General features: G+C 39.3%; 1 protein-coding gene across 1 annotated transcript in view; it reads left to right on the plus strand.

Moving 5' to 3' along the window:
• Nucleotides 1-22,731, plus strand: part of LOC150088367 (methionine synthase-like) — a 668,558-nt gene that overhangs the window by 603,241 nt on the left and 42,586 nt on the right. The window contains 1 exon segment of the mRNA XM_090370745.1: nt 13,548-13,649. Coding sequence (XP_090226871.1) covers nt 13,548-13,649 — 102 coding nt within the window.

Consider the following 22,731-nt stretch of genomic DNA (forward strand, 5'->3'; position numbering starts at 1 on the left):
CTAGGGTCTGCATCTATTATTTCCTGTACAAGTGAGTCCAGTTCAACTTGAGAGAAGAATGCAGACCATTGCTTCATAGTCAAACCCTTCACTCTTTGAACTCCATTCTGTTCATCTTCATCATAGTCTTTATTTTACTGAGTCATTTCTATTAGATCATCCACCTTCAGCTCTTCTTCATGATGACGTCTGTTATGTCTCCTACTTCTATATCAGAGAATCCCCCCACCACCCACTTTCCTTCCAATCTCCACAATGTCACATACACAGCAGTGAATTTAGGAAAACCTTTAAAATCATTCACACAATCAGCCTATAGAGACTTCCAGGAAGCATTCAAAGTTGACTGCTTCTCTTCCCATGATGCCTGGATGTTGTCAATTGTCCCCTGGGTGTTTTAACTTTTCTACCAGTCAGGTACAGCAGGCTTACTTACAGGGTTGTCAATGACATCTGTTGCATTAAGTACCTGCTCATTGTCTTATGTAAGTAGTATATCTTGAAGTTTGATAGGTGAAGTGGTTAGATAAAATATGAAGTGGTTGAATATTGTATTGTGGGGGGATAAAAACAACACATGAATATTGGGATTGATGTTGTCAAGGTATGTTGTATGCCTGGAAGTATTACCAAAATAAACAGAACTTCGACGGCAAGGTTATCATTACAACAGTAATGCTCAGCTTCCACAGCAAAACATTTAATGAACTGGTCTTCAAAGACTTGTCCAGTTATCCAAGCTCTTTTATTTGACATCCAGTTGGCTGGTAACATATTACTGTTCAACCCTTTCAGAGGATGGGAGTTAGGTGAGTGTTAAACAAGAAGCAGCTTCATCTTTATGATACTCATAAATCTTGAGAGCTTTATTCCTAAGCACTAGGTTACTCAAGCATATTTCCTCCTTTGCCTCATGCTCAATGTATAGCAAGAGCATTTTCTCCATCTTTTCCATAAGTGGTTTTCTAACCCATGTGGTTGCCTTGGCACACACACACAGAGAGAGAGAGAGAGAGAGAGAGAGAGAGAGGCAGAATGCATCACATTACTATGCATTTTATCAGCATTCTTCTTCTTTATGTTACATGCAATAGACTCACCTTGTTGAAAGCCCGCCCCAGGCTAAGGATCCTTCACCAGCATCAGCACAGCATAATATTTCCAACTTTGTTTCCAATGCTAAGGAGGTCCTTTTTCTTTTCATTTGTGGTGCAAAGGTTGGAGGAGATGTTGATGGCCATTTTGACTCCATAATGAAATGAAAGTAGAGCTATGTGTTTAGGCAGCTTTGGTAGGAAGAAGCATGTCTATTGTGTGCAGTGCATCTTGGCAGGCTCCTGGGCATTTCGTGAGAATATACTACCACAGATCTGTTCTGCAGGCTCTTTCTGCTATAACGTATGAGCTTACCCATGTGCTGTTGGTTCAATCTTGCCGTCAATCGAAGCTCTCTGTGAATTATACAACTGCCGGTAAGAACGCATGCTAATATGTGTATCAAGGAAACCTGGGTTTTATATGATAGTCCAGTAGTTTGGATTAGGACAAAATCTTGCACCCTCAAGACTCACTCAGATTGACACGGAGAGCAAGCTCGCAGCATTGAAGATTGCACTGTGATTTCACTCAAAAACCTTTCTTTGTAATTGGATCTTTGAGCGCCGCTTAACTATGGTTCAAAATCAATGGTCTACTCAGTGAATTATGTGTAGCAGAGAAATGTCACTAGGCAAAATGATCAACAAAACAAGGTTTATTACACATATAAGTCATACAAATAGTTACAAAAGAACCGGTCAAAGTTTTAGTATAATTGGCAATTGATTGTTTGGAAACTAACTGCATAGCAGGTATAATTTTGCTGCTACTAGTATTACAATTTTACAGTGTTCTTTGTGTTGGCACTTCCACCATTACTCTCACGAGTATTCACAATGGCTGGTGTACAACTATTCTACTGCTAGAATAGGGAAGTATGTCAATTAAACAATTACAGTTAGTATTTTTGACAACTAGGTCATTAAGTCTCATTACCTGTTAAATTCTAATTACTAAAAGTAGATAAACAATTGTCAGAATGTATCTATGAGAAGAGAGATCAGTGGGTATGGATAAATTAAAAGGGGGGGGGGAGTAGGATTAACTTTGAGTGGTCAAGTTTGGTTTGTTCTAAAAAAGGCTAATCAACTTACCAACAAATCGTCGTTCTCCTTCTGCACTTCTGGCTATGGCTCTCCGCTCCATAAATACAGTTTTGGGGATACTTGTTCAATTGACACGATCTTCGACCTTCTTCGGTTTTCTTATTCTGGCGCTCTTCACAGCTTTGTTGACTACACTCGGCTTCTAGAAAACTCTTCAAACTCCGTAAAACTCTTGAATCCAATCAGCGACCTCCAAATCTCTTTTTACAACTCTGAACACTCCAAAATCTAGCCACAGCAGGTCTTACAACTCCGAATCCTTCACACAACTACCCAAAGACTCCCCGCATTTTCTATCCCCTTTTCATATATATATCCCTGCCTCACCCTTCCTAAGTTTCCCATGACCTGTTCTGATCTCACGGGTTAATTATGTGGGGCAAAGAATTACACTTGGGGACTGTCAACTTTTGGGATTTGACACTACTAAAGATGATATGTTATATGTAGAAGGGAAATCTCATATTTGTGCTGGGCAGTTTCTTTTGTTTTATAATCACGGTCATCGAACATAAATCAATACACTTTTACGTGTGGAATTTTGAAATGACAGTCAATGTTTATCGGATTCGATTGCGTAAGATATCATGTCTCTTGTTCTGTTTATCACCTTTCTCCGACAAAAGTCGCATTCTCTCCTCATCGTTCTTGGGGCAATTACATGTTTGCTGCTTGCCTGCCTGCTATCGGGAGAGGGACCTGACGTCACTAATTGACCGAACACCCAATGGAGGTATAATGTTTCAACGACCACATCCCCTAGGGCGTGCGAAAACGAAAGTGAAACGCAACTAATTCCGATGTGGAGTGACGCTATTTTAGTTATACTGTCCGCGGAAAAACTATAGGGCACTTTGAGGAATAAATGCTTCTTAAAAGCGGGTGAAAGGGATAAAAATGATAGCATATTTTAACAGATCACATAAAAATGAATTTTTTTTTTTTGCATAAAGAGGATACTTGGAAGAAAGGGTCACTTGCATAAAAGTAAGTTTACACAGACTGAAGCTGCATAAAGCAGGGGGAACCTGTACCTTTACTATCTTAGATCTACCTGGATAAGTATCAAGCATTCAATTTGTTCAAAAACCTAATGAATTTCTGATTCACATATTCCATTCTGTAACAGATATGTTGAAGTTACCCATAATGAGACATTTATACTTGTAGTCTATTCAAATTCCCTAAAGTGATTGTTGTCATACTTCTCAGAGTCATTTGGTCTATGATATCCCTCTACTGTCATCATCCCTTCACGGCAAGTCATTTCACACCACACTCACTCAACATTGCATTACCTTGATCTGACTCAGAGAAGGTCCCTTGTTACCTTTTGATAACACTAGCCAACAAAAAACACTTTTTGTCATACCTCCACAATGAATATATGTGATTCTGGAGGAAATAAACGTGCTGATTCCAAAAATCACCATAAAAAGTCTCTATCACACTACATCAAAAGAGGTACCAATGTTTAATGTTAACAGTCCCTACGCTCAAGGGCTATTTATGTTTGGAGGATAGATTTACAGCCCTGAGAACATGTCACAGTCAGTTAATACTTGGAAAACCTTGGCACAGCCCAAGGTTTGTTGCATCAGAATTTGAACCTATAGGTAGAAGTTTGATTATGTTTATCACAAGAAAACTTGAGGCCAAAATCGACTGCTAAAATTAAGAGAATTAGCTTATATCTGTTAAAATAAATCAGTATGTCATATATTACTGGCTAGATTATGTGAAATTGGCTTTTTTTTCTTTTTTTTTTTTTTTTTGATAAAGCGTAACTCCCTATATATTTAATAACTGTGACATGATGTGAAACTATCATGTGATTTTTGAAATGTATGCATACAAACTTGTTAAAAACAGGTTTTTAACAAGTTTGTTACCTCCAAGAACATTTAAGTTCTTGGAGGTAAAAATCGCATTGTAATTTTTGATCAGAAGAATCAATCTCCCACCCTTCTATCCTTCCTCCTGTCTCCTTAACACACAGTATTTACTGAAATTAAATTCTTTATCTCATGCTCCGAATGGCACCATGTGCCTGTAAGCTAAAAAAGCCACATCAGTTCACATTCACTTAATTTTTTTACAATACGGCTAGCATTACTGTATGAACAAATTAAGTGTTTTACTTTATTGCTTTTGACAACTCTGAAGCACCCGTTATAGGGCACCTGGCCATCCACAAAGACACAATGCATTCATGCCAATTTATCATATACATGCAGACAATACATGCATTTTTTTTTGGACATATTTGGGCACATGAACAATGGACAGTAATATCTAACATTCACCCATCATTTGCCCAACAGTATCTTGAAACAGGCCTCTGACATTGGGAAAACTCATATCACAATAATAAACTCATACACCAACCGTTTAAATTGAATTAAGAAAATTTAAAAATTTTTAATACTGTAAAATAAAATATAGTACAAACAATCTATTTACAATAAATACAAAACTTAAAATAGATAAAAATAAATATATAAAACAATTAAAATATAGGATAAAAGCGCTAAAACTAGACTGTAGCTTTCGGAAGCATCCGCTTCCTTTCTCAACAGTAAGTTAAAAACTTACACAACACATCCTTAAATAGCAGGCTCACAGCACTTCCACACGTGGTTCGACCGGTGCATGGGCGGTGCTCTCTTCATGCGTATTAGAACCGGAAATGGCTCCATTACCAAAGACACCTAAAGGATGCCTAAAGTTTGATGATGGCATTCCGATGCCATCATTGGACCAATGACACTAGAAAAATGTTGCATTTTTCAATGAATCATATTTCCTGCTATGCCATGTAGATGGAGGGTGTGGTGACAACTGCAGAGCCTCCAGTGTCCTGAACCAACAAAAACAGGCAGGTGGTAGCAGTGCTTTGGTATGGAGGATGCATTCCCTGGTAATTTCTTGGAGCCCTCATACTCCTAGACCGATCTGAATGCTAAAAACTACTTATTCATTGTGGCTGATCAGAAGACAGCTGCCATTAATGGTGAATGTCATCATGGCAGGATAATGTACTCTGCCACATTGCTAGTATTGTTCAAGTGTGGCTCACTGCACAAGTGACCAGTGTGGCTTCAAACAGGGATGCTCCATGGTTGATGCTCTGCAAAACCTCATCACAGCTCCTACAAACACTACCAGGAAATATTTCCTAGTGGTTTCCATAGACTTTTCTGGGGTATTCGACTCTGGTGGCCGAGCATCCTCAGCTGCCTATGTAAGAGCAATCTACCTGGCAATCTCTACAGAACCATCCAGTGCTACCTCAACGGCCAGAGTGTCACTGTAAATGTCCCATACCATAGATCATCAGTCTAGTCCATAGGGGCTGTACCCAAGGCTCTGCTGTACTGGGGCTGCTCCTGTGGAACATTGTACTTGACGAATTCCTTAATACTGACATTGGCAACATCACCTCCCAGGCCTTTGCAGATGACCTGATCCTGGCCGTGGCTGCTGATTCCAGGGCTCAGCTCAAGACCCAAGCAAACAGGGTGCTACTACTCGTTCAGGAATGGGCTAACTGCATAACCTCTGGATTTCCCAAGCTAGGACAGTTTCCATTCACCTTAAAAGGAACACTCAATCTGAGAAGACCCCCACAGATCAATACTGATGGAACCATAATCAGACTCACCACAGAGCTAAAATTCCTTGTCTCCGGTCTCATCAAATTGCTAGACTCCAGTCTCACCTTATCACATCTGCAATACCTGCAATCTAAAATTAGAAACTACACTGCCTTCTTAGGCAGAGTTACATGTAGGGATTGACTTTTCTGGTTTTTGACCACTGCATACTCTTGCTCTTCTATAGAGTGGTCTTCTTACTGGCAATAACCTAAACCTCAGGCATTTGATTCCATCAAGTTGCTCTCATAACCATTAGGGAAAACCTAGATACCATCCAGAGATCCATCCTGCTCACCATCATGGGGGACCTGCTCTACAGTGAGCACCCATACACTGCAGATGCTGGCAGCACCCTCCCACTGGACCTGGAGGTGGTCTGATGTGGGCTCCTTTATAATTTATTAGGCATCACCGAGGATCCATACTGCCTTTGTGGAGCTCTGGGGAGCTGGTTACTGATGCATGACTATCCTCAATGAAGATCAATGAAGTCAAATGATTACAAGACTGACCTTCCTCCCAAAGGACTAGGAACAGCATCTCCTTGATAGCAGCAAAGAATATAAAGCTTCACACACTTTGCCCAAGAGCTATTCAAGAGGAAAGATCCTTTCTTCAAGACCATCATGTATAATGTGTATAATGATGTGATAAGAAATCCTAACTTAAACCTTTCCAGGAAGTATATAAGCTTAGAAGAACTGATGTGCATCCTGGAAAAGCCATAAGGTTTTTTCTGCCACTAGCCTGTTTGCCAAATGATGGTCAGGACCAGGCAAACTACCCTGGTCCACTCTGCTTCCCTATACCAGACTCGCCTGATGGAGTCCTCTCCATCTTTCTTGATGCCTTCCTCTACATCCCTAATACTTCTTACTTTTGCTCCCTTTCTAGACTGCTTTGTTCCCGAAACTGACTTTACTACTTTTTTTTGTCACTGTCCAGGAAGCTCAGGCAACCCTGGTGGAGATAAGCCAGAGAATTATGGGCAGCCTGGCTACCTCCTAGCAGTGTGTGCAGACAATGTGGGGTCCCACCAGGGGGACCTTTGGGCCAAATTCTAGAACAAAACAACCCAACACGACGCCTCCGTAGCCAGGTGGGCAGGAGCAGCAGTGCTTAGCACACGCTTCTTGATTCCTTGATTAGACCGGGGTTCGAGCCCGTGACCGCATATCCCAGGAGCAATATGGCCTTAGTTGATAATGCTCCTAAAAAAAAAAACATAACCAAAAAAAAGAACCCAACACATAACATTGAACACTTTTCTGGCATTTACAGTAGCACTGTATTTCTTCACAGCATATATATGGTGCAGATGTGGGATACACAGGTGGCACCTGATCCTAACACTATGCACAAAAGTGACTTATGGATGATTCTACCTTTTTCGATGTGATTCTATGATTCCTGCCATAAATTTAGATGATTGGAGATACGCCTCTTTTCTGGCCAGTGATATCAGACAGGAAAAGAGGTGTAACTCCAATCACCACCTAAATCAGCATTCCTTAGACTCAGGGTAGGTCCCCGTGGACTTGAAATGTGCAAATGTGTCTCCAATTCACAAAGGGGGATCAAAGTGTGATACGAGTAATTACAGACCTGTTAGTTTAACTTCTGTTCCAGGGAAAATAATGGAGTCACTGGTTAAAAAAGCATTGCAGGATAATCTAGACAAGACCAAAGTTATAGTTCAGACACAGCATGGGCTTGTTAAGGGGAAGACTTGTTTGACAAATTTGATAGGATATGAAGGAACTATATGCGAAAAATAATTTTGATATCATATACTTGTATTTCATGAAAGCTTTTGATATGGTTGCACATGGAAGACTACTGTACAAATTGGAGCAGTATGGCATTAAGGGCAAGTAGCTACAATGGATAAAAGGATGGCTTGGTTTGATTGGTTTTTTTTTTAGGAGCATTAGCAACTAAGGCCATATTGCTCAGAGGATATGCGGTAGTCATTCCCTGACCTTTCCGCATCCTCCGTATTTGGTGGTCACAGGCTTAAACCCTGGTCTAATCAAGAAGTGTGTGTTATATGCACTGCTGCTCCTGGCTACAGAGGCACCTAAAAGGATGGTTGAGTGGGAGAAGACAGAGAGTGGTAATCAATGGACACTGCTCTTCATAGACTAATATTATTAGTGGAATCCCCAGGTTTTTTGTGTTAGGCCTACTGTTGTTTTGTATATTTATCAGTGATATTGATGAAGGTATAACAGGCTTAATGTCCAAGTTTGCAGATGATACAAAGATTGGTAGGGTGGTTAATGACAGTATGCAACTGCAACAGTATCTAGAAAAGTTGGGCAGATGGACAAAGATGTGGAAACTGAAGTTTAACATTCACAAATGCAATGTGCTGCATATGGGTAGTGGTAACACTAGAGTAACGTTCCAACTGTGCAGTAGTGGAGAATGAAAAAGATCTGAGGGTAATTGTGCAGTCAAATATGAAGTTTTATGAGTAGTGCACACATGCTGCCAGAGCAGCTCATGTCGTTTTGTCAATGATATACAGGAACTTTGCTAGCAGGGATAAGGAGGTGATTATCTCCATGTATAAGACAAAGGTCAGACCACACCTTGCATATTGTGTACAGGCTGGCGCGCCATTTTAGGAAGGATGTAGAGTCGTTAGAATGACTACAGAGAAGGGCAACAAGATTGGTGAGGGGAACGAAGGAGTCCTCTTACCAAGAAAGACTTCGGCAATCAAATGTTTCTAAAAATCTATATAACAGTTTGAAATCTCATCTAACCAACAGAAAAGTATGAGTTACTAACAAATATCAGACAGTTACCAGATTCATCCATCGGGAATGTCCGCAGGGCTCTGTGCTTGGCCGTTCCTCTGGTCTATTGTCTTGGACGAGTTCCTGGGTTTGGACCTTGTGGGGGCTGAGCCCTTGGCCTTTGCGGATGACCTTGTCCTGTTGGTGCGTGCGGACACTAGGTCATCCTTGGAAATTATTGCAAATGCGGCGGTGAAGCTCTAGAACTGGGCAGCCTTGCACAACCTTACCATCTCAGCAGAAAAAACAAAATCCATTCTCCTCAAGGGCAGACTACAAATTAGAAGACCACCTACGATGAAATTAAACTTCACTCCCATCCCACTGTACACAGAGGTTAAATACTTAGGTATTTATATTGACTCGGGTCTTACTTTCCATAACCACCTGAAATATATAGCCACCAAAATCCGGAAGTATGCCGCCACGATCAGGAGGGTGAGCAGAGCTGACTGGGGCCTGAAGCACAAAGCAGTATATGTCCCGATAGTTTGCTACGGTGCCTCCACCTGGTACAGACAAGTTACACTAGCAAAAAACAAACAGAAGCTGGATACAATTCAAAGGTTCATGCTGCTATCAATTAGTAGGGCATGCCGCACTGTTAGCACCCCTGCCTTGCAAGTTCTAACAGGTTGTCAGCCACTCTACCTAGAAGTAGTCAGGCGAGGCCTATATTACCACCTTAGGAAAGGAACACCAGCTGAAATAGTAAATCTCCAGCTGGATCTTGAAAATGACCCCAAGATAGAGAAGAGGAAAATCACCCAACACCTACAAGCGATATGGCAACAGAGCTGGGAAACCACGCAGAAAGGAGACATCACGAGGTGATTCCTCAAAACTATAAACCATACTCACCCAGAGTCCCCTCCCTGGTTCTTGCCTGGTCTGCACATGATGTTTATTATCACTGGACACGGCCCCTTCCGTCAGAAACTCAGAGCTATGTGGATTGAAAGAGACTCGAGGTGCCATTGTGGAGAAGAAGAGTCCTGGGGGCATCTCATGTATGAGTGCCCTGCCTATGGCAACAATAGAATCAAATTTGTTACCACAATTCAAAGGAATCCACATAATCAAGAGTCCTCGCTGCTGCTCGATGAAAACACATACAGGGCACTAACTGTGTATGCGCAGGAAATCTTCGCACTGAGGCTAGCCAAGATTGTTGAAATGAGAACAACATTCGATCATGCTGCCCAAGGCCTGAATCAGACTGGCGTGGGTTAGCTCCTTCTCTGCTAGAGGACACTGCCCTGACAACTTGCTAATCCTTTAAGGGTACGAACACCACTGGCACCATTCTGGTGCGGGACAGCTGGCACTCATCGAGTGTGGGATACTGCTGCAAACCCCTTATAGGGTAGGATCAGCCGGCACCATTCTGGTGTGGGATTGCTAGCACTCTGGAGAACTCCTGAGTGTGGGATACAGAATCCACTGGCCTCTGGTGATCATGCAGGGGCACCTGTCCCCTGCTACTTTAACTCCCACTCCCACAAAGAGTGGACTGCTCCTCAACTTCAGTCTGTCCTCCTTTTCCCTCTTTCTGTTCCTTCTAACTCGTACCCCTGTTCTATATCCCCCCCCCTTTTTTTTTTTTCACTTGGCCTTTGTCAGGAAGCTCAGGCAACCCTGGCAAAGGCCAGCCAGAGTATAATGGGCAGCCTGGCTCACCTTCCAGTGGTGGTGGTGGTAGCGGGCAACGTAGGGTCCCACTAGGGGCTCTGCGGCCAAGCAGCCAGAGACGCAACAACAAAACATAACACTACTCTGACAGAAACCAGACATTACACTTTTTCTGTCTTTTACAGAGATTCTGTACTTCTTCACAAAGTACCATGGTGCAGATGTGGGAAACCACAGGTGGTGCCTTTCACAAAACACTATGCCACTATTACCAAGAAAGGCTTAAGTTCTGTAAATTGCAGCATCTTTGAGGCTAGGCACCTGCAAGCAGTGTTGCCAATTTAGTGGTTTTCCTGCTAGATTTAGCGGAATTGCTTACGGTTTGGCAGATTAAAATATGTAATAGTGGATAGCGGTTTTTTTAGCGGAATGAGTTTAAATGTAAAAATTTTAAATATGTTTAGCATTTTATATATTTTGGCAATGTAACATTTAAATTAAGAAATATTTTATTGATATACATCGTAAACATAGTAGGGATATCTTATTTAATAGTTTTTTTTTATAAAGCGAAGATTCGGGTTTTATATATTTCAGGGATCCCCTGAGGGGAACCACAACAATTTCAATACGTAGTTACACTCGCGGTCAAACGATATGACCGTTGGTTCATAGCTTTAAATTGTTGAATCAAATCTAAAAATGGGGAAAAAAATTCTAATGAATTAGCCCCACCTTTTTTTGAAACCGCGAAGGAATGCCATTGGATTATTTTTCTTCGTCGTAATTGAATCATCTGGAGAAACAAAATTATAGCGATGAATAACCTCATCATGGGTATAATTAATGTCTCGGTAGAGATCTTTATATGCAGGCCATCCACCACTGATGATTCTTGTACCTGACAATATTCTCTTTCTTATAATTGATAATAGAGTTTTTTTATCTCTATTTTCTACCGGAACTAAAAAAAAACATCGTTTGGTAATTCTTTTGAATGCACCGAAAACCCATTATGTTCGTATTAGTCATGCTCTATTATTTTATTATTAGCTATACAGTGCAAGGAAGCCTGAGGCTTATGCTGCACCAGCCGAAAAAAAAAAAAAATTCTGGATTATTGAGAGAGAGGGAGAGAGAGAAGTAGAAGGGAATCACCAAGAAAGAGAAGAAAGATGATGATATCCAGCTCAGGACCCTGCGTATCCCAATCCCAAACGCACCAGGTGTGAGTCCCTGGGGTTATTATATATTTTCATTTGAAAAATGCTGATTCATCAATTTCAACTTCGATAGGTATTCCATTTTCTGAAATCCCCCTAGTTAACTATCTTAATCAATTACTGATATCATGCAGATCTCCCTCAGATCTTTGCATTTTCCAATAACAATGGAAAATGCAAATGAATTTTTTTTATTGATATTTAAATGAAGAGCAATGCGATCTTGAGACCAATATTACGACCAGAAGTATAGAAATAATAAATTTTGAGATAACGCTAATGTACTATCATTAAAAAATGATTTATGTCTAATACTCTTTGTTTTACGGCAAGGTTTCTTACAACCACATCTAAACATATCAGTTTTACATTTACTTTTTGTTAGCCGCATTTCAAGTTTGCAAACTTCACCAAAAGCTGTACTTTGCAAAATGTGATTTTTCGCCAACCAAGAAATCAAGTGATTAATATTGCCACTGCATAAATTCATCAACTCCGTTAAACGGTAGTTGTTATTTTTGACTTCTTCAGAATAAACTGCATTTGATATGCAATTTGGAGGTTTTTGTCTGGACATAATGTAGAGTCTTAAAATTTTTTATGGCGCCCATTAATAGGATTTAACCCAAATGAAAATTTAAAAAGTTGGCGGGTTAAGTGTTAAAAATAGCGGATTTTGAGCATGCGGCTAGCGGGAAGTATTATTAAGAGCTGGCAACGCTGCCTGCAAGGTGATCTGATTGAGGTGTATAAGGCCTTGAATGGTTTGGCAAGCTCAATGCTGATGGAATTCTTCCTCTTGCTCAGATTACTCACCTGAGGAGACATAAATTCAAATTAAGGAAGACAATTGTAGAATAGATGTGCAGAAATTTGCCTTTAGCTAGAGAATGGTTGATGGCTGGAACAAACTTCTATCTGTCGTAGCAGAGGTCGACAATTTAAATAAGTTCAAGGCAGAACTAGACAAGCATTTGGAGTGAATGGATGGGTGAAATGGAAAGGTTTTTTTTTTTTTTTTTGGCTGATGCACCATAAGCTTGCTTTCTTACATCATATGCCTCTACTAATGCTAATTCTAAAATCTCTGGCAGGAATCAGGGAATGACATCAAAAAAGGTAGAATCACCTATAAGTTTATACTCACGGTCAACACCTTCCCCAGGCCTCCTCCCTGGTTTTCCCCTGGACTGCAGATCACCTTCTTACTAACTGGTCTTGGACCATTTCATTAGAAAATTACAGCTCTCAGGATTGAAAACGACCCATGATGCCATTGCAGTGAAGAAGAAACCTGGGAACACATGTCATACCACTGCCAATCCTATGAAGATCCATGAATACAAGTAATTACTGAAATGCAGGGATCCCCCGAAAAACCAGGAACACATCTTATTAATGGAGGAACAGTCGTATGCAGCATTTGCTCGCTTTGCACGATCAGAAGAACCAGCTGTCCCAGTAACAGGATAGGACGAGCTCCACACTAACCCCGTATCAGGATAGATCATGCAAATCCCAATGGACTAGGATCATGCTTGCACTTAATGCAGGATTTGTGGAGTGGCATGCTTTTGCCATGCAAACCCTAGATCATGGTAGGATCAATGCAGGCACTTTCCTGAGTGTGAGATCACAATTCGGAGCACATGGCCAATGGTGCTCACATGGGTGCATCTGCATCTGTAACTTTATTCCCCCTTCCCCTCCCCTACCCTTTGCCTAAGCAGTCTTGTTGGATATTCTCCTCTGTCATCCACTAACACTTTATTGTGCAATCAGGCCTACTCTTCTCTATAATCCCTGTGCATGTTTTTAACAAAAACTTTTTTCCCCCCCCTTTTTTTTTTTTTCAATTAGGTTTCCATCAGGAAAAAATGAGACTATCTTCTGAAAATCAACACCATTATGAAATGACTGTCTTTTTCTTAGCCTGTAGTACAGAACAATGATTGCAAGTTCTGCTCTGTGTAATATAAATTTATAGCTTAATGGAATTTTATTTCTTTTTTTTTCATTCAGGCTTTTGCTGAAGAACTGCATGAAAGAGTAAGGAAAGAATTTTGGGGATATGTCACTGAAGAAGCTTTCGAAGTGCAAGATTTACATAAAGTTAAATATCAAGTAAATTATATAATTTATGTTGTTTATTTAACTAATGTTCATAATTTATAAATGCCTGCTGAGCTCTGAAATGACTACATTACTACATTTAATGCAGCAACTGAAACAGTTTTAGCATTAATCAGATGTGAAAAAATTATGTTGATATGAAAAAGCAAGCTTATATGGCATCAGCAAAAAAAAAAAAAAAAACTCATCTATGCATCCTCTCTAACAATTCTTCCTAAATTACTCAAACTACCCATTCCCACCTTACCAAATGGAAGTTTGTTCCAACAATCAATTAACCGCCTGGCTGAAAAAAAATTTTCATACATCTATCCTGCAACAAACCTTTTTCATTTTAAATTTATATTCCTTTATATCATCCGATAAAGAGTAACAGTGCCATCAACATTTAGTTTATCCAATCCATTTAATGCCTTAAACACCTCAAACAGTCTTCTGAAACATGCCTGGTCTCCAAGCACTGCAATTTGTAGAACTGAACTTTTTCATAGTAAGAATACCCTTTTTTGCCCTTGGGTAATTTTGTTGCTCTTCTCTGTAACTGTCCAACTGATCTATGCCCTTTAAAATTAAAACTGTTCATCTCTCAGTTAGAAAATCAGGATTTAAGTCAATTTCCATACTTGAAAGAGCAGAATGAATGTGCTGTGGATGATAGCAATTGGACCAAATATCTTGAAAAAATCAAGTTATTGCAAGTGTCATTTGAAAGTCGTTTTCATGATTTGGCTAAAGAAGAAAACTACATGCTCACATTTATAAACCCATTTTTACTTAGTGAACAAAACATAATTGAGATGCCTAGTAATATACAAATGGAACTTATTGATTTAAAAACAAATTCATTATTAAAAATGAAATTTGATGAGCTTTTTTCAGATCAAAATGCTTCTGACATGATTAATTTCTGGCGTTCATTACCCTGTGAACATTTCCTAGAACTAAGAAAATTTGCAAAAAATTATATATGTTGTTTCGGAATGACATACAGATGTGAACAAGCATTTTCATCCATGAAATTGATCAAAAGTAAAACAAGGTCGCGAATGACTGATTCAAATTTGAAGAATTCTCTGCTGCTCTCAGTAACAAATTTAACACCAAACATTGAAAGACTGGCGAAATCCAAACAGGCTCAAAAGTCTCATTAATGGTAAGTAATGTTTATGTGCTGTAATAGAAATTGCTTTACATACAATAATTAAATCATTTAAAAATGTTAATTATGTTCATAAACATACTTTTATTAAAAAGGTTATTAAGGATATGCCTGGACTCCTTTTAGCGAGCAGAGAGAACAGACGACTCCAAGCTCCAACCTGATCTCCCTCTCGGTGCTCCATCTCGCTCAGAGCTCTCTCTCTCTCATCACATCCAACAACTGTGGTACAGAGCTATCTTCACCAAATGAGACTCTCCGGCAGCTGTAGCACCATCAGCGGGTTCCACAACAGCGGTCGCCCTCTCGTCCAAGAGATCATCTCTCACTATTGTAGATTGGTGCTCCAATAAACATGTGTCTTTTGAACTGGCGTACATTATTTAATTAGTTACGTGTTTGAGTTATTCTTTTTCCTCCCCTAAGTGAAGCGGATCCTACCCTTATCCCTATTTTCCAACCCCAACCATGAACGTAAGAAGGTAGAAAAGGTGCTTGAGTTGTATGGCGCATCTGAACTGGTATGTGAAAAAATTGGCGCATGGTATGTAAAAGGTTGGCCACCACTGCTATAGACTCTAGTAGTGATACAAATGTATGTAAAGGAAATTTCCATGATCTACATGTCCAGGATATCATGGTATCTGTTCATTGTGCTGCACATTCTTTGCAGTTGGCTGTTAAAGCTGTTCTGAAATGTGATGAATTGAAACTTCCCTTGGCTAAAGCACAAGAATTAGTGAAAAAGCTGTGAACTCCTTTTATCCTTATACACATTAAAAGAGAAAAGTGTAGGAAACCAATACTAGACTGCAAAACCAGATGGAATTCCACTGTTAATATGTTACAACATCTTGTGGAACTAAAAAAAATTTTTCATTGATTTATCTGTGTCCATAAAGGAATTGCATTTGTCAGCCAGTGTGTGGCAAACGATTGAAAATATTATAGAAATTTTGGAACCTGTTAGGGTAGCATGTGAAGTTCTGCAGTCAGAGCAGCTCACGATGACTGATTTTTACTACGCATGGATGAAATGTAAAATGGAAGTTAGAAAAATTGAAAATGAATTGTCATCTTTTTGGTAACCTCTCTCACACTACGAGAAGTAAATTTGATGGAAAGCAAAGGTTTTTTCAGCTTGTATGTATCTGGACCCCAGGTACCAAATATTACTACATAATATCCAAAAACAGAAAGCTAAGGAACATTTATATGACATTTATGATAGCTTGTACCAGCTACAGTCTACAGAAAAAAATCCTGAAATGAAAAGTTCAGATGAAATTGCACATATTACTGTAATGGGTGAAACCATGGATGACATCGAAAAGCTGTTATTTGAAAAAGAAATGAAAAAGAGACAGATAGTGGAAACAAATAAATTCGACTTAATGGCTCATCTGAACAATTTTGACGATATCGAAAGGGTACCAACAAAAACAAGTGTCTTAGGATATTGGAAAGCAAAAGAGTTTAGTCACCCAGAGCTTTATCAACTAGCCAAAGTAATCTTTGCAGTTCCTGCCACACAAGCAAGTGTAGGAAGATGCTTTTCGACATTAAAGATCATTTTGACCTGATAAGAGGAGTTGTTAGGCTCAAGGTTAATGGAGGACATTTTATTTTTAAAATTAAATAATTAATTTCAAATTACTTATGTAATCTGTTGTTTTTAAGATTTCATGATCAATTTTCAAAGTAAAATTATTTTGATACATTAATTGCTTATGTCCATTATCTGACTAACTAATAATATTTTGCTTGTAATTCATGTTTGTTTCTTCTGTTCTTAAAGTTTTATCGTGATTGTTTTCTGTGATTTTTTTTTTATATTATCTGGAAACATCTGCCTTACTTAGTTTTATTAAATTATATTAAAATTTTGTTTGAATAATTATTTTCTTTCCAAATTAAACATTCTTTTGTATATGTTTATGAGTACTGAATACGAGAAGAGATTAATATTCAGAGTTAATGTTTTGGTAATTTCTGCTTTTTTCAATCAGATTTAAAATGACTAACATGCGATTTTATTACTTGTCAAATATATTATTAATATAATTTATTTTATTTAAAATAAGATTTTATAGTAATATTTTTTTATAATGTGATATTATTGCTATCATTAATGAACTAAGAAACTATACGAATTATTTCAGACTATATACTTGACTGAACTGAATAGAACCACTGGTCAAATCGCCTTTTGAACCAAACCTTGAGAAATTTTTGAACCGAACCGGTCTAACATTTTAGGTGGTTTGCAGCTATGGGTGAGGGGAACAAAGGGGTACTGTTATGAAGAAAGGCTTAAGATCTGCAAATTGCAGCATCTGGAGACTATGCACCTGCGAGGTGATCTGATTGAGGTGTATAAGGCCTTGAATGGTTTGAGCAGGCTCAATTCCAATGGGATTCTTCCTCTTGTTCAGGTTACGAACCTAGAGACATAAATTGAAATTGAGGAAAGACAGTTATAGAATAGGTGTGTGGAAATTTTTCGTTTAGCCAGCGGGTATTTGATTGATGGAACAAACTTCCATCTGTCGTTGTGGAAGTTGATAGATTCAAGGAGGAACTGGACAAATGTTTAGAGGGAGTGGATGTGTGAAATGTGTTGTTTTTTTTTTTTTTTTTGGCTGATGCTACATAAGCTTGCTTTCTTGCATCACATGCTTCTAGTACTACTACTACTATCCCCAAAAATAAGTCTCCCTCTGCTTACGCTCTTCAGTGGAACCCAGACTGCCCATTCCATCTCTCAGTGTGAGTTGTTTTCCTCTCCGGCTAGACACCTACTGAGTACCTCTTGATCATCAAAACAAGAAGTTAAGCTAAATATCCCTGTCATGATACTTCCAGATATCACAACCGCATATAACAAAAATCAAAAAGAGAAATCTCCTTCTGAGTTTTTGCCTCAAGAGGAAGTGGATATAGAAAGGAAAAAAACAGATGATTCAGTTTTAGAAATCTTTGTTGAAGAAGAAATGGATAGAGGGAAACTGTATACTCAGAAGAAGAAGAAGGCAAAACTAAAAACAGAGAAACAAACCAAGAGTCCACCACCCTTCATAAACAGCCTGAAGGAACTAGTAAACCTAAATAATGAGCCATTTCATGCAGTGGAACCGTTGAGGTTTCTGTGGAAACATTGATAATGTCCAACTTTTAATAGGCCAGTAGGTACTGTCTATACCTGAGAGACCTTAGGAATCAAGATAAACCAAAAAAAAACAAGGAAACTATATAATGTAGCCATAAGTACAGTGTAAGCAACTGCTCATGATAGTGTAGCCATCATCCCATCATACTTGTGAATGCCTTTTGCCCAGTGCAGCAATTGACCACTGAAGAAACATCTCAAAGCAGCAGTCTACCTAACAGTGGGATTTTTTCATTACCATATGCTCATTATAAATACCACCCAGAGCTGATATCAGCTATGAGGAAGTGGATGATCTTATTCTCCAGCTATCCACACCATACTGCATACTAGACAACTTGAATGGTTACAGTTGGTCACAGTCCTTTATGGGGTAGTGCAGACATCAACAGATCATACAGTAAATGCATCACCACAACCTCTCCATCGTGAATGACAGGACTAATGCCTTTTATCATTTTCCAGTGCACACCTCCTCTGCCATAGATCTCTCAATATGCTTCCCATTTCTATTCCCTGTGTTCACCTGAAAAGTCAGTCAAACTCCATTAAGTAGTGATCACTATCTGGTAATCTCTATACTACACTCTCAGCACGTCTTATCATCCTAGCAGAATATCCCATTGGAAATTTGAAAAAATGTCAGTTGGGAGTCTTACAGTAAACTAGCCTCGTTTGATAAATAATGGTTGGTCAGGAGTCAATAAATGATGCAGTAACACACATCACAGAAAGTATAGTGCAAGCTGCCACACAATCCATTGCAAAAACTTCTGCATGTTCCCTCTCTGTCCGAAGTCATGGTGGACTGCCAAGTGCACTGAAAAAAAGACAGAATAATGTGTGGAACTGGTTTTGTCAATATTTCAACACTGAGAACCTATTACTATTCAAATGTGCATGCAAAAAGCAAGATATATAAGACGTCAAAGCCAGAAAGATTCCTGGATCAATTTTGTATCATCCACAAACCACTCCACTGGTATGAAAACTGTCCGGAACAAAATCCGTAAAATGAATGGTAAGTAAAGAAACAGTCTCCTCAATATTTAATTATAATGGCATACTTATAATGAACCTACCACATTAACAAATGCACTTGGTGAAACATTTGCTCATGTATCAGCGAGGGAATCTTACTCCCAGAAGTTCTTCTCAGTGTGGCTTTAGATACAATAGATCCACATTGGACCATTTAATAAGAATGGAAGCCCATATATGAGATGCCTTTATCAAATCAGAATATCTGGTATCCGTCCATGTTCTTCAATGTTGAAAGCATATGGTACAACCTGGCAATATAGAATTCTGCAAGATCTGTATAACTTGGGACCCAGGGGACATCTCCCACTCTTAAATGAAAAATTTCTGTCACGCTAAACTTTTGAGGTCTGGTTGTGGTCTTCTCTCTCTCTTGTGCAAAATTTTAGCCAGGAAGTAAGGGTTCTACAAGGATCGGTCTTGACTGCCATACTATATGCAATCAAAATAAATTCAAACAAGAAGCAGTTAGCACTCACAATATTAAATGCTCTTTTTGTAGATAACTTCAGAATCTTCTGCCATTCACAAAATGTTAGCATTAGCATTAATAGAGGCATATGATACAAGAAAGCAACTTATATAGCATCAGCAAAAAAAAAAAAAAAAAAAAAAAACCCCTTCCCATTTCACCCATCCATTTGTTACAGAAGTTTGTCCAGTTCTTCCTTGAATTTATTTAAGCTGTCAACTTCCAACTGACAGATCAAAGTTTGTTTCAGCAATCAACCACCTGCTGGCTAAACGCAGATTTCCAAATATCTAAACTACAATTGTCTTTCATCAGTTTGAGTTTAGCCTCTCAGGTTAGTAATCTGAGCAAGAGGAAGAATCTCATCAGCATTGAGCCTGCATAAAACCATTCATCAGATAACCTCACAGTGCCTAGTCTCCAGAAGCTGCAATTTGAGGAACTTAAGACTTTTTTGGTAAGAGCATCTCTTTGTTCCCCCTCACCGATCTTGTTGCCCTTGTCTGTACTCATAATAGCAACTCTGCATTCTTCCTAAAATGAGGCCTCCACACCTGTATGCAGTATTCAAGGTGTGGTCTGACCATTGCCTTATACAAAGGGATAATCACCTCCTTATTCCTGCTAGTAAAATTCCTGTATACCATTGACAAGACCACATGAGCTGCTCTGGCAGCCTATCTGCACTGCTCAGAAATATAAGACAGTTTCGTGAATTAGCATTAGTAAAAGCACAAAGTAAGAAAGCAAGCTTATATAGCATCAACCCAAAAAAAAAAAATCTTCTAATTTCACCCATCCACTCTCTCCAACTGTATCTCTAGTTTTGCCTTGAATCTGTTTAAGCTATCAACTTCTACAATGACAGATGGAAGTTTGTTCCAGCAATAAACCACACGCTGGCTAAAGGCAAACCTCTGCACATCTATCATACAACTGTCTTTCCTCAATTTGAATTTATGCCCTCTCAGGCGATTATTCTGAGCAAGAGGAAGAATCCCATCAGCATTGAGCAAGCTCAAACCATTCAAGGCTTTATACACTTCAACTAATCTTGTTGCCTTTCTCTGCACTCGCTCCAGCAGCTCTACATCCTTCCTAAAATGAGGCCTCCAGACCTGAATACAGTACTCAAGGTGTGGCCTGGCCATTGCCTTATACAAGGGAATAATCACCTCCTTATCCCTGCTAGAAAAATTCCCGTATATCGTTGACAAGACACCATGAGTTAGTGCAGATGCTCACTAAGCAGTGTAGATGGTCTTGCAGACCATCTGCACTGCTCAAAAAACTTCATATCTGCCTTACCCCCAGGTCCTTTTCGCTCTTTACTACTGTCAGTAGAGTACCACACAGTTGATATGTTACTCTGGGGCTACTGCTTCCCATATTCAGTATTTTACATTTGTCAAAGTTAAACTTCAGTTGCCACCTCTCAGCTGATCTGCTCAACTTTTCTAGATCCTGTTGCAGCAGCGTACTGTCATTAGTGTCATTAACAACCCTGCTGACCTTCGTATCGTCTGCAAACTTGGACATTAAGCCTGATATACCATCATCAGTATCATTAATAAATGCAGAAAACAACAATGGACCAAATACTGAACCCTGAGGGACTCCACTAATAACATTAGTCCACGAGCAGTGTCGATTTATTACCACTCTGTTTTCTCCCACTCAACCATCCCTTTATCCATAGCAGCAATTTGCCTCCAATGCCACCCTGCTCCAATATGTGCAGCAATCTTCCATGTGCAACAGTATCATAACCGTTTCATTTGGTTATGAAACGGTTTCATTTAGTATCCAATCAAATTGATCATACAAGACTTCCCCTTAACAAAACCATGATGTATCCGAGCTATAACTGAAGTCTTGTCTAGATGATCCTGCTTCTTTAAGCAGTGCCTCCATTAATTTCTCTGGAACAGAAGCTACACTAACAGGTCTTAATTACTTGTGTAACCCTTTGATCCTCCTTTGTGAATTGGGGTCACATTTTCATATCTTCAGTCCATGGGTACCTCCCTTGAGTCCAAGGAAGCTCTCATAATTATGGCTAAGAGTTTGCTTACTTCCTTTGCTGCCTCCTTTAATATAACTGAATAGATTCCATCCACCCCAGGTGTTTTCTTATGTTTATCTTCAACAATTTCTCCTTCACTTTGCTCTCAGTTATTACAAAATCATCTAGCTCACTGCCAGAGTTTAATTAACCTCTGGCATTCCCCTCCCTGAATAACTCCTCCTGTGTGAATGTAGATGCAAAATTCTCATTTAGTTTGTTAGCTACCTGAGCAAGAGTATCGACAGTTGAACCATCGATATCAAGTGGACCAATCTGATTCATCTCCTTCCTTCTAGAGTTTACATAAGTAAAGAAGTGTGCTATTTTTCTTGGCATCATATGCCAAAGATTTCTCGTAATTTGCCTTTGCCTGCCTAACCTCCTTTGTGACTTGGTTACAGACCAGCTTATATCTATCATAGGCTTCCGTGTCACCCATTAATTTATATGTATCTGATGCATTTTTATTCTCTGCCACATGGCTCATTAGTTCATCTGATATCCATTTAGATCTAAACCTTGAACAATATTTCTTAGTTGGTATGAAAAGCCTAGTAGCTTCCAAGATTAATTCTTTGAATGCTTCCCATTTTGAATTTGCTGTTGGTCATCAGTTGGTCCCAATGTATAAAATTTAAATACTGTCTAAGACCTCCGTAGTCGCCTTTATGAAAGAAAAATCCCTTCCCTTTACAGGCACAAAGTGGCAGGAGTGCTGTGACTCTGGGGAGAACTGAGGGGGGACAATTCTCCAATGCATCACAGCCTAAAAAAAATGTGCAACTTGTGAAATGTTTGCTGAACTCTCTGGAAAAGAAAATGATTTAGCCAAGGAGGATGTCTTTGTGTGTGCCAGGTGCAGAGGGTGTCTAGAAATTAGGCATCAACTCACCGTTCTAATGGGCATCTATGAGAGCTTGAGGTGTAAGGTAGATGTCCTCGAAGAAATTAATATGAGGGTCCCGTCAAGCTCTCAGCTGCCCAACTCAAAGGGAGAGTTCACTCCTGGGCATCAGGCAACACAGTGGCAATCTCCAAGGTAGAATGCGGTGGTCCCACAGAAGTTAGTTATTGTTGGTGACTCTATTGTCAGGGAGACGGGGAATATATCTTGTGTAAAAAGGATAGATGGAATAGGACCAGGGTATGTCTGCCAGGGGAAAA

This window comes from Mastigoproctus giganteus, chromosome 3, assembly GCF_048544385.1.
Source record: "Mastigoproctus giganteus isolate SK-2022 chromosome 3, ASM4854438v1, whole genome shotgun sequence".
NCBI lineage: Eukaryota > Metazoa > Arthropoda > Arachnida > Uropygi > Thelyphonidae > Mastigoproctus > Mastigoproctus giganteus.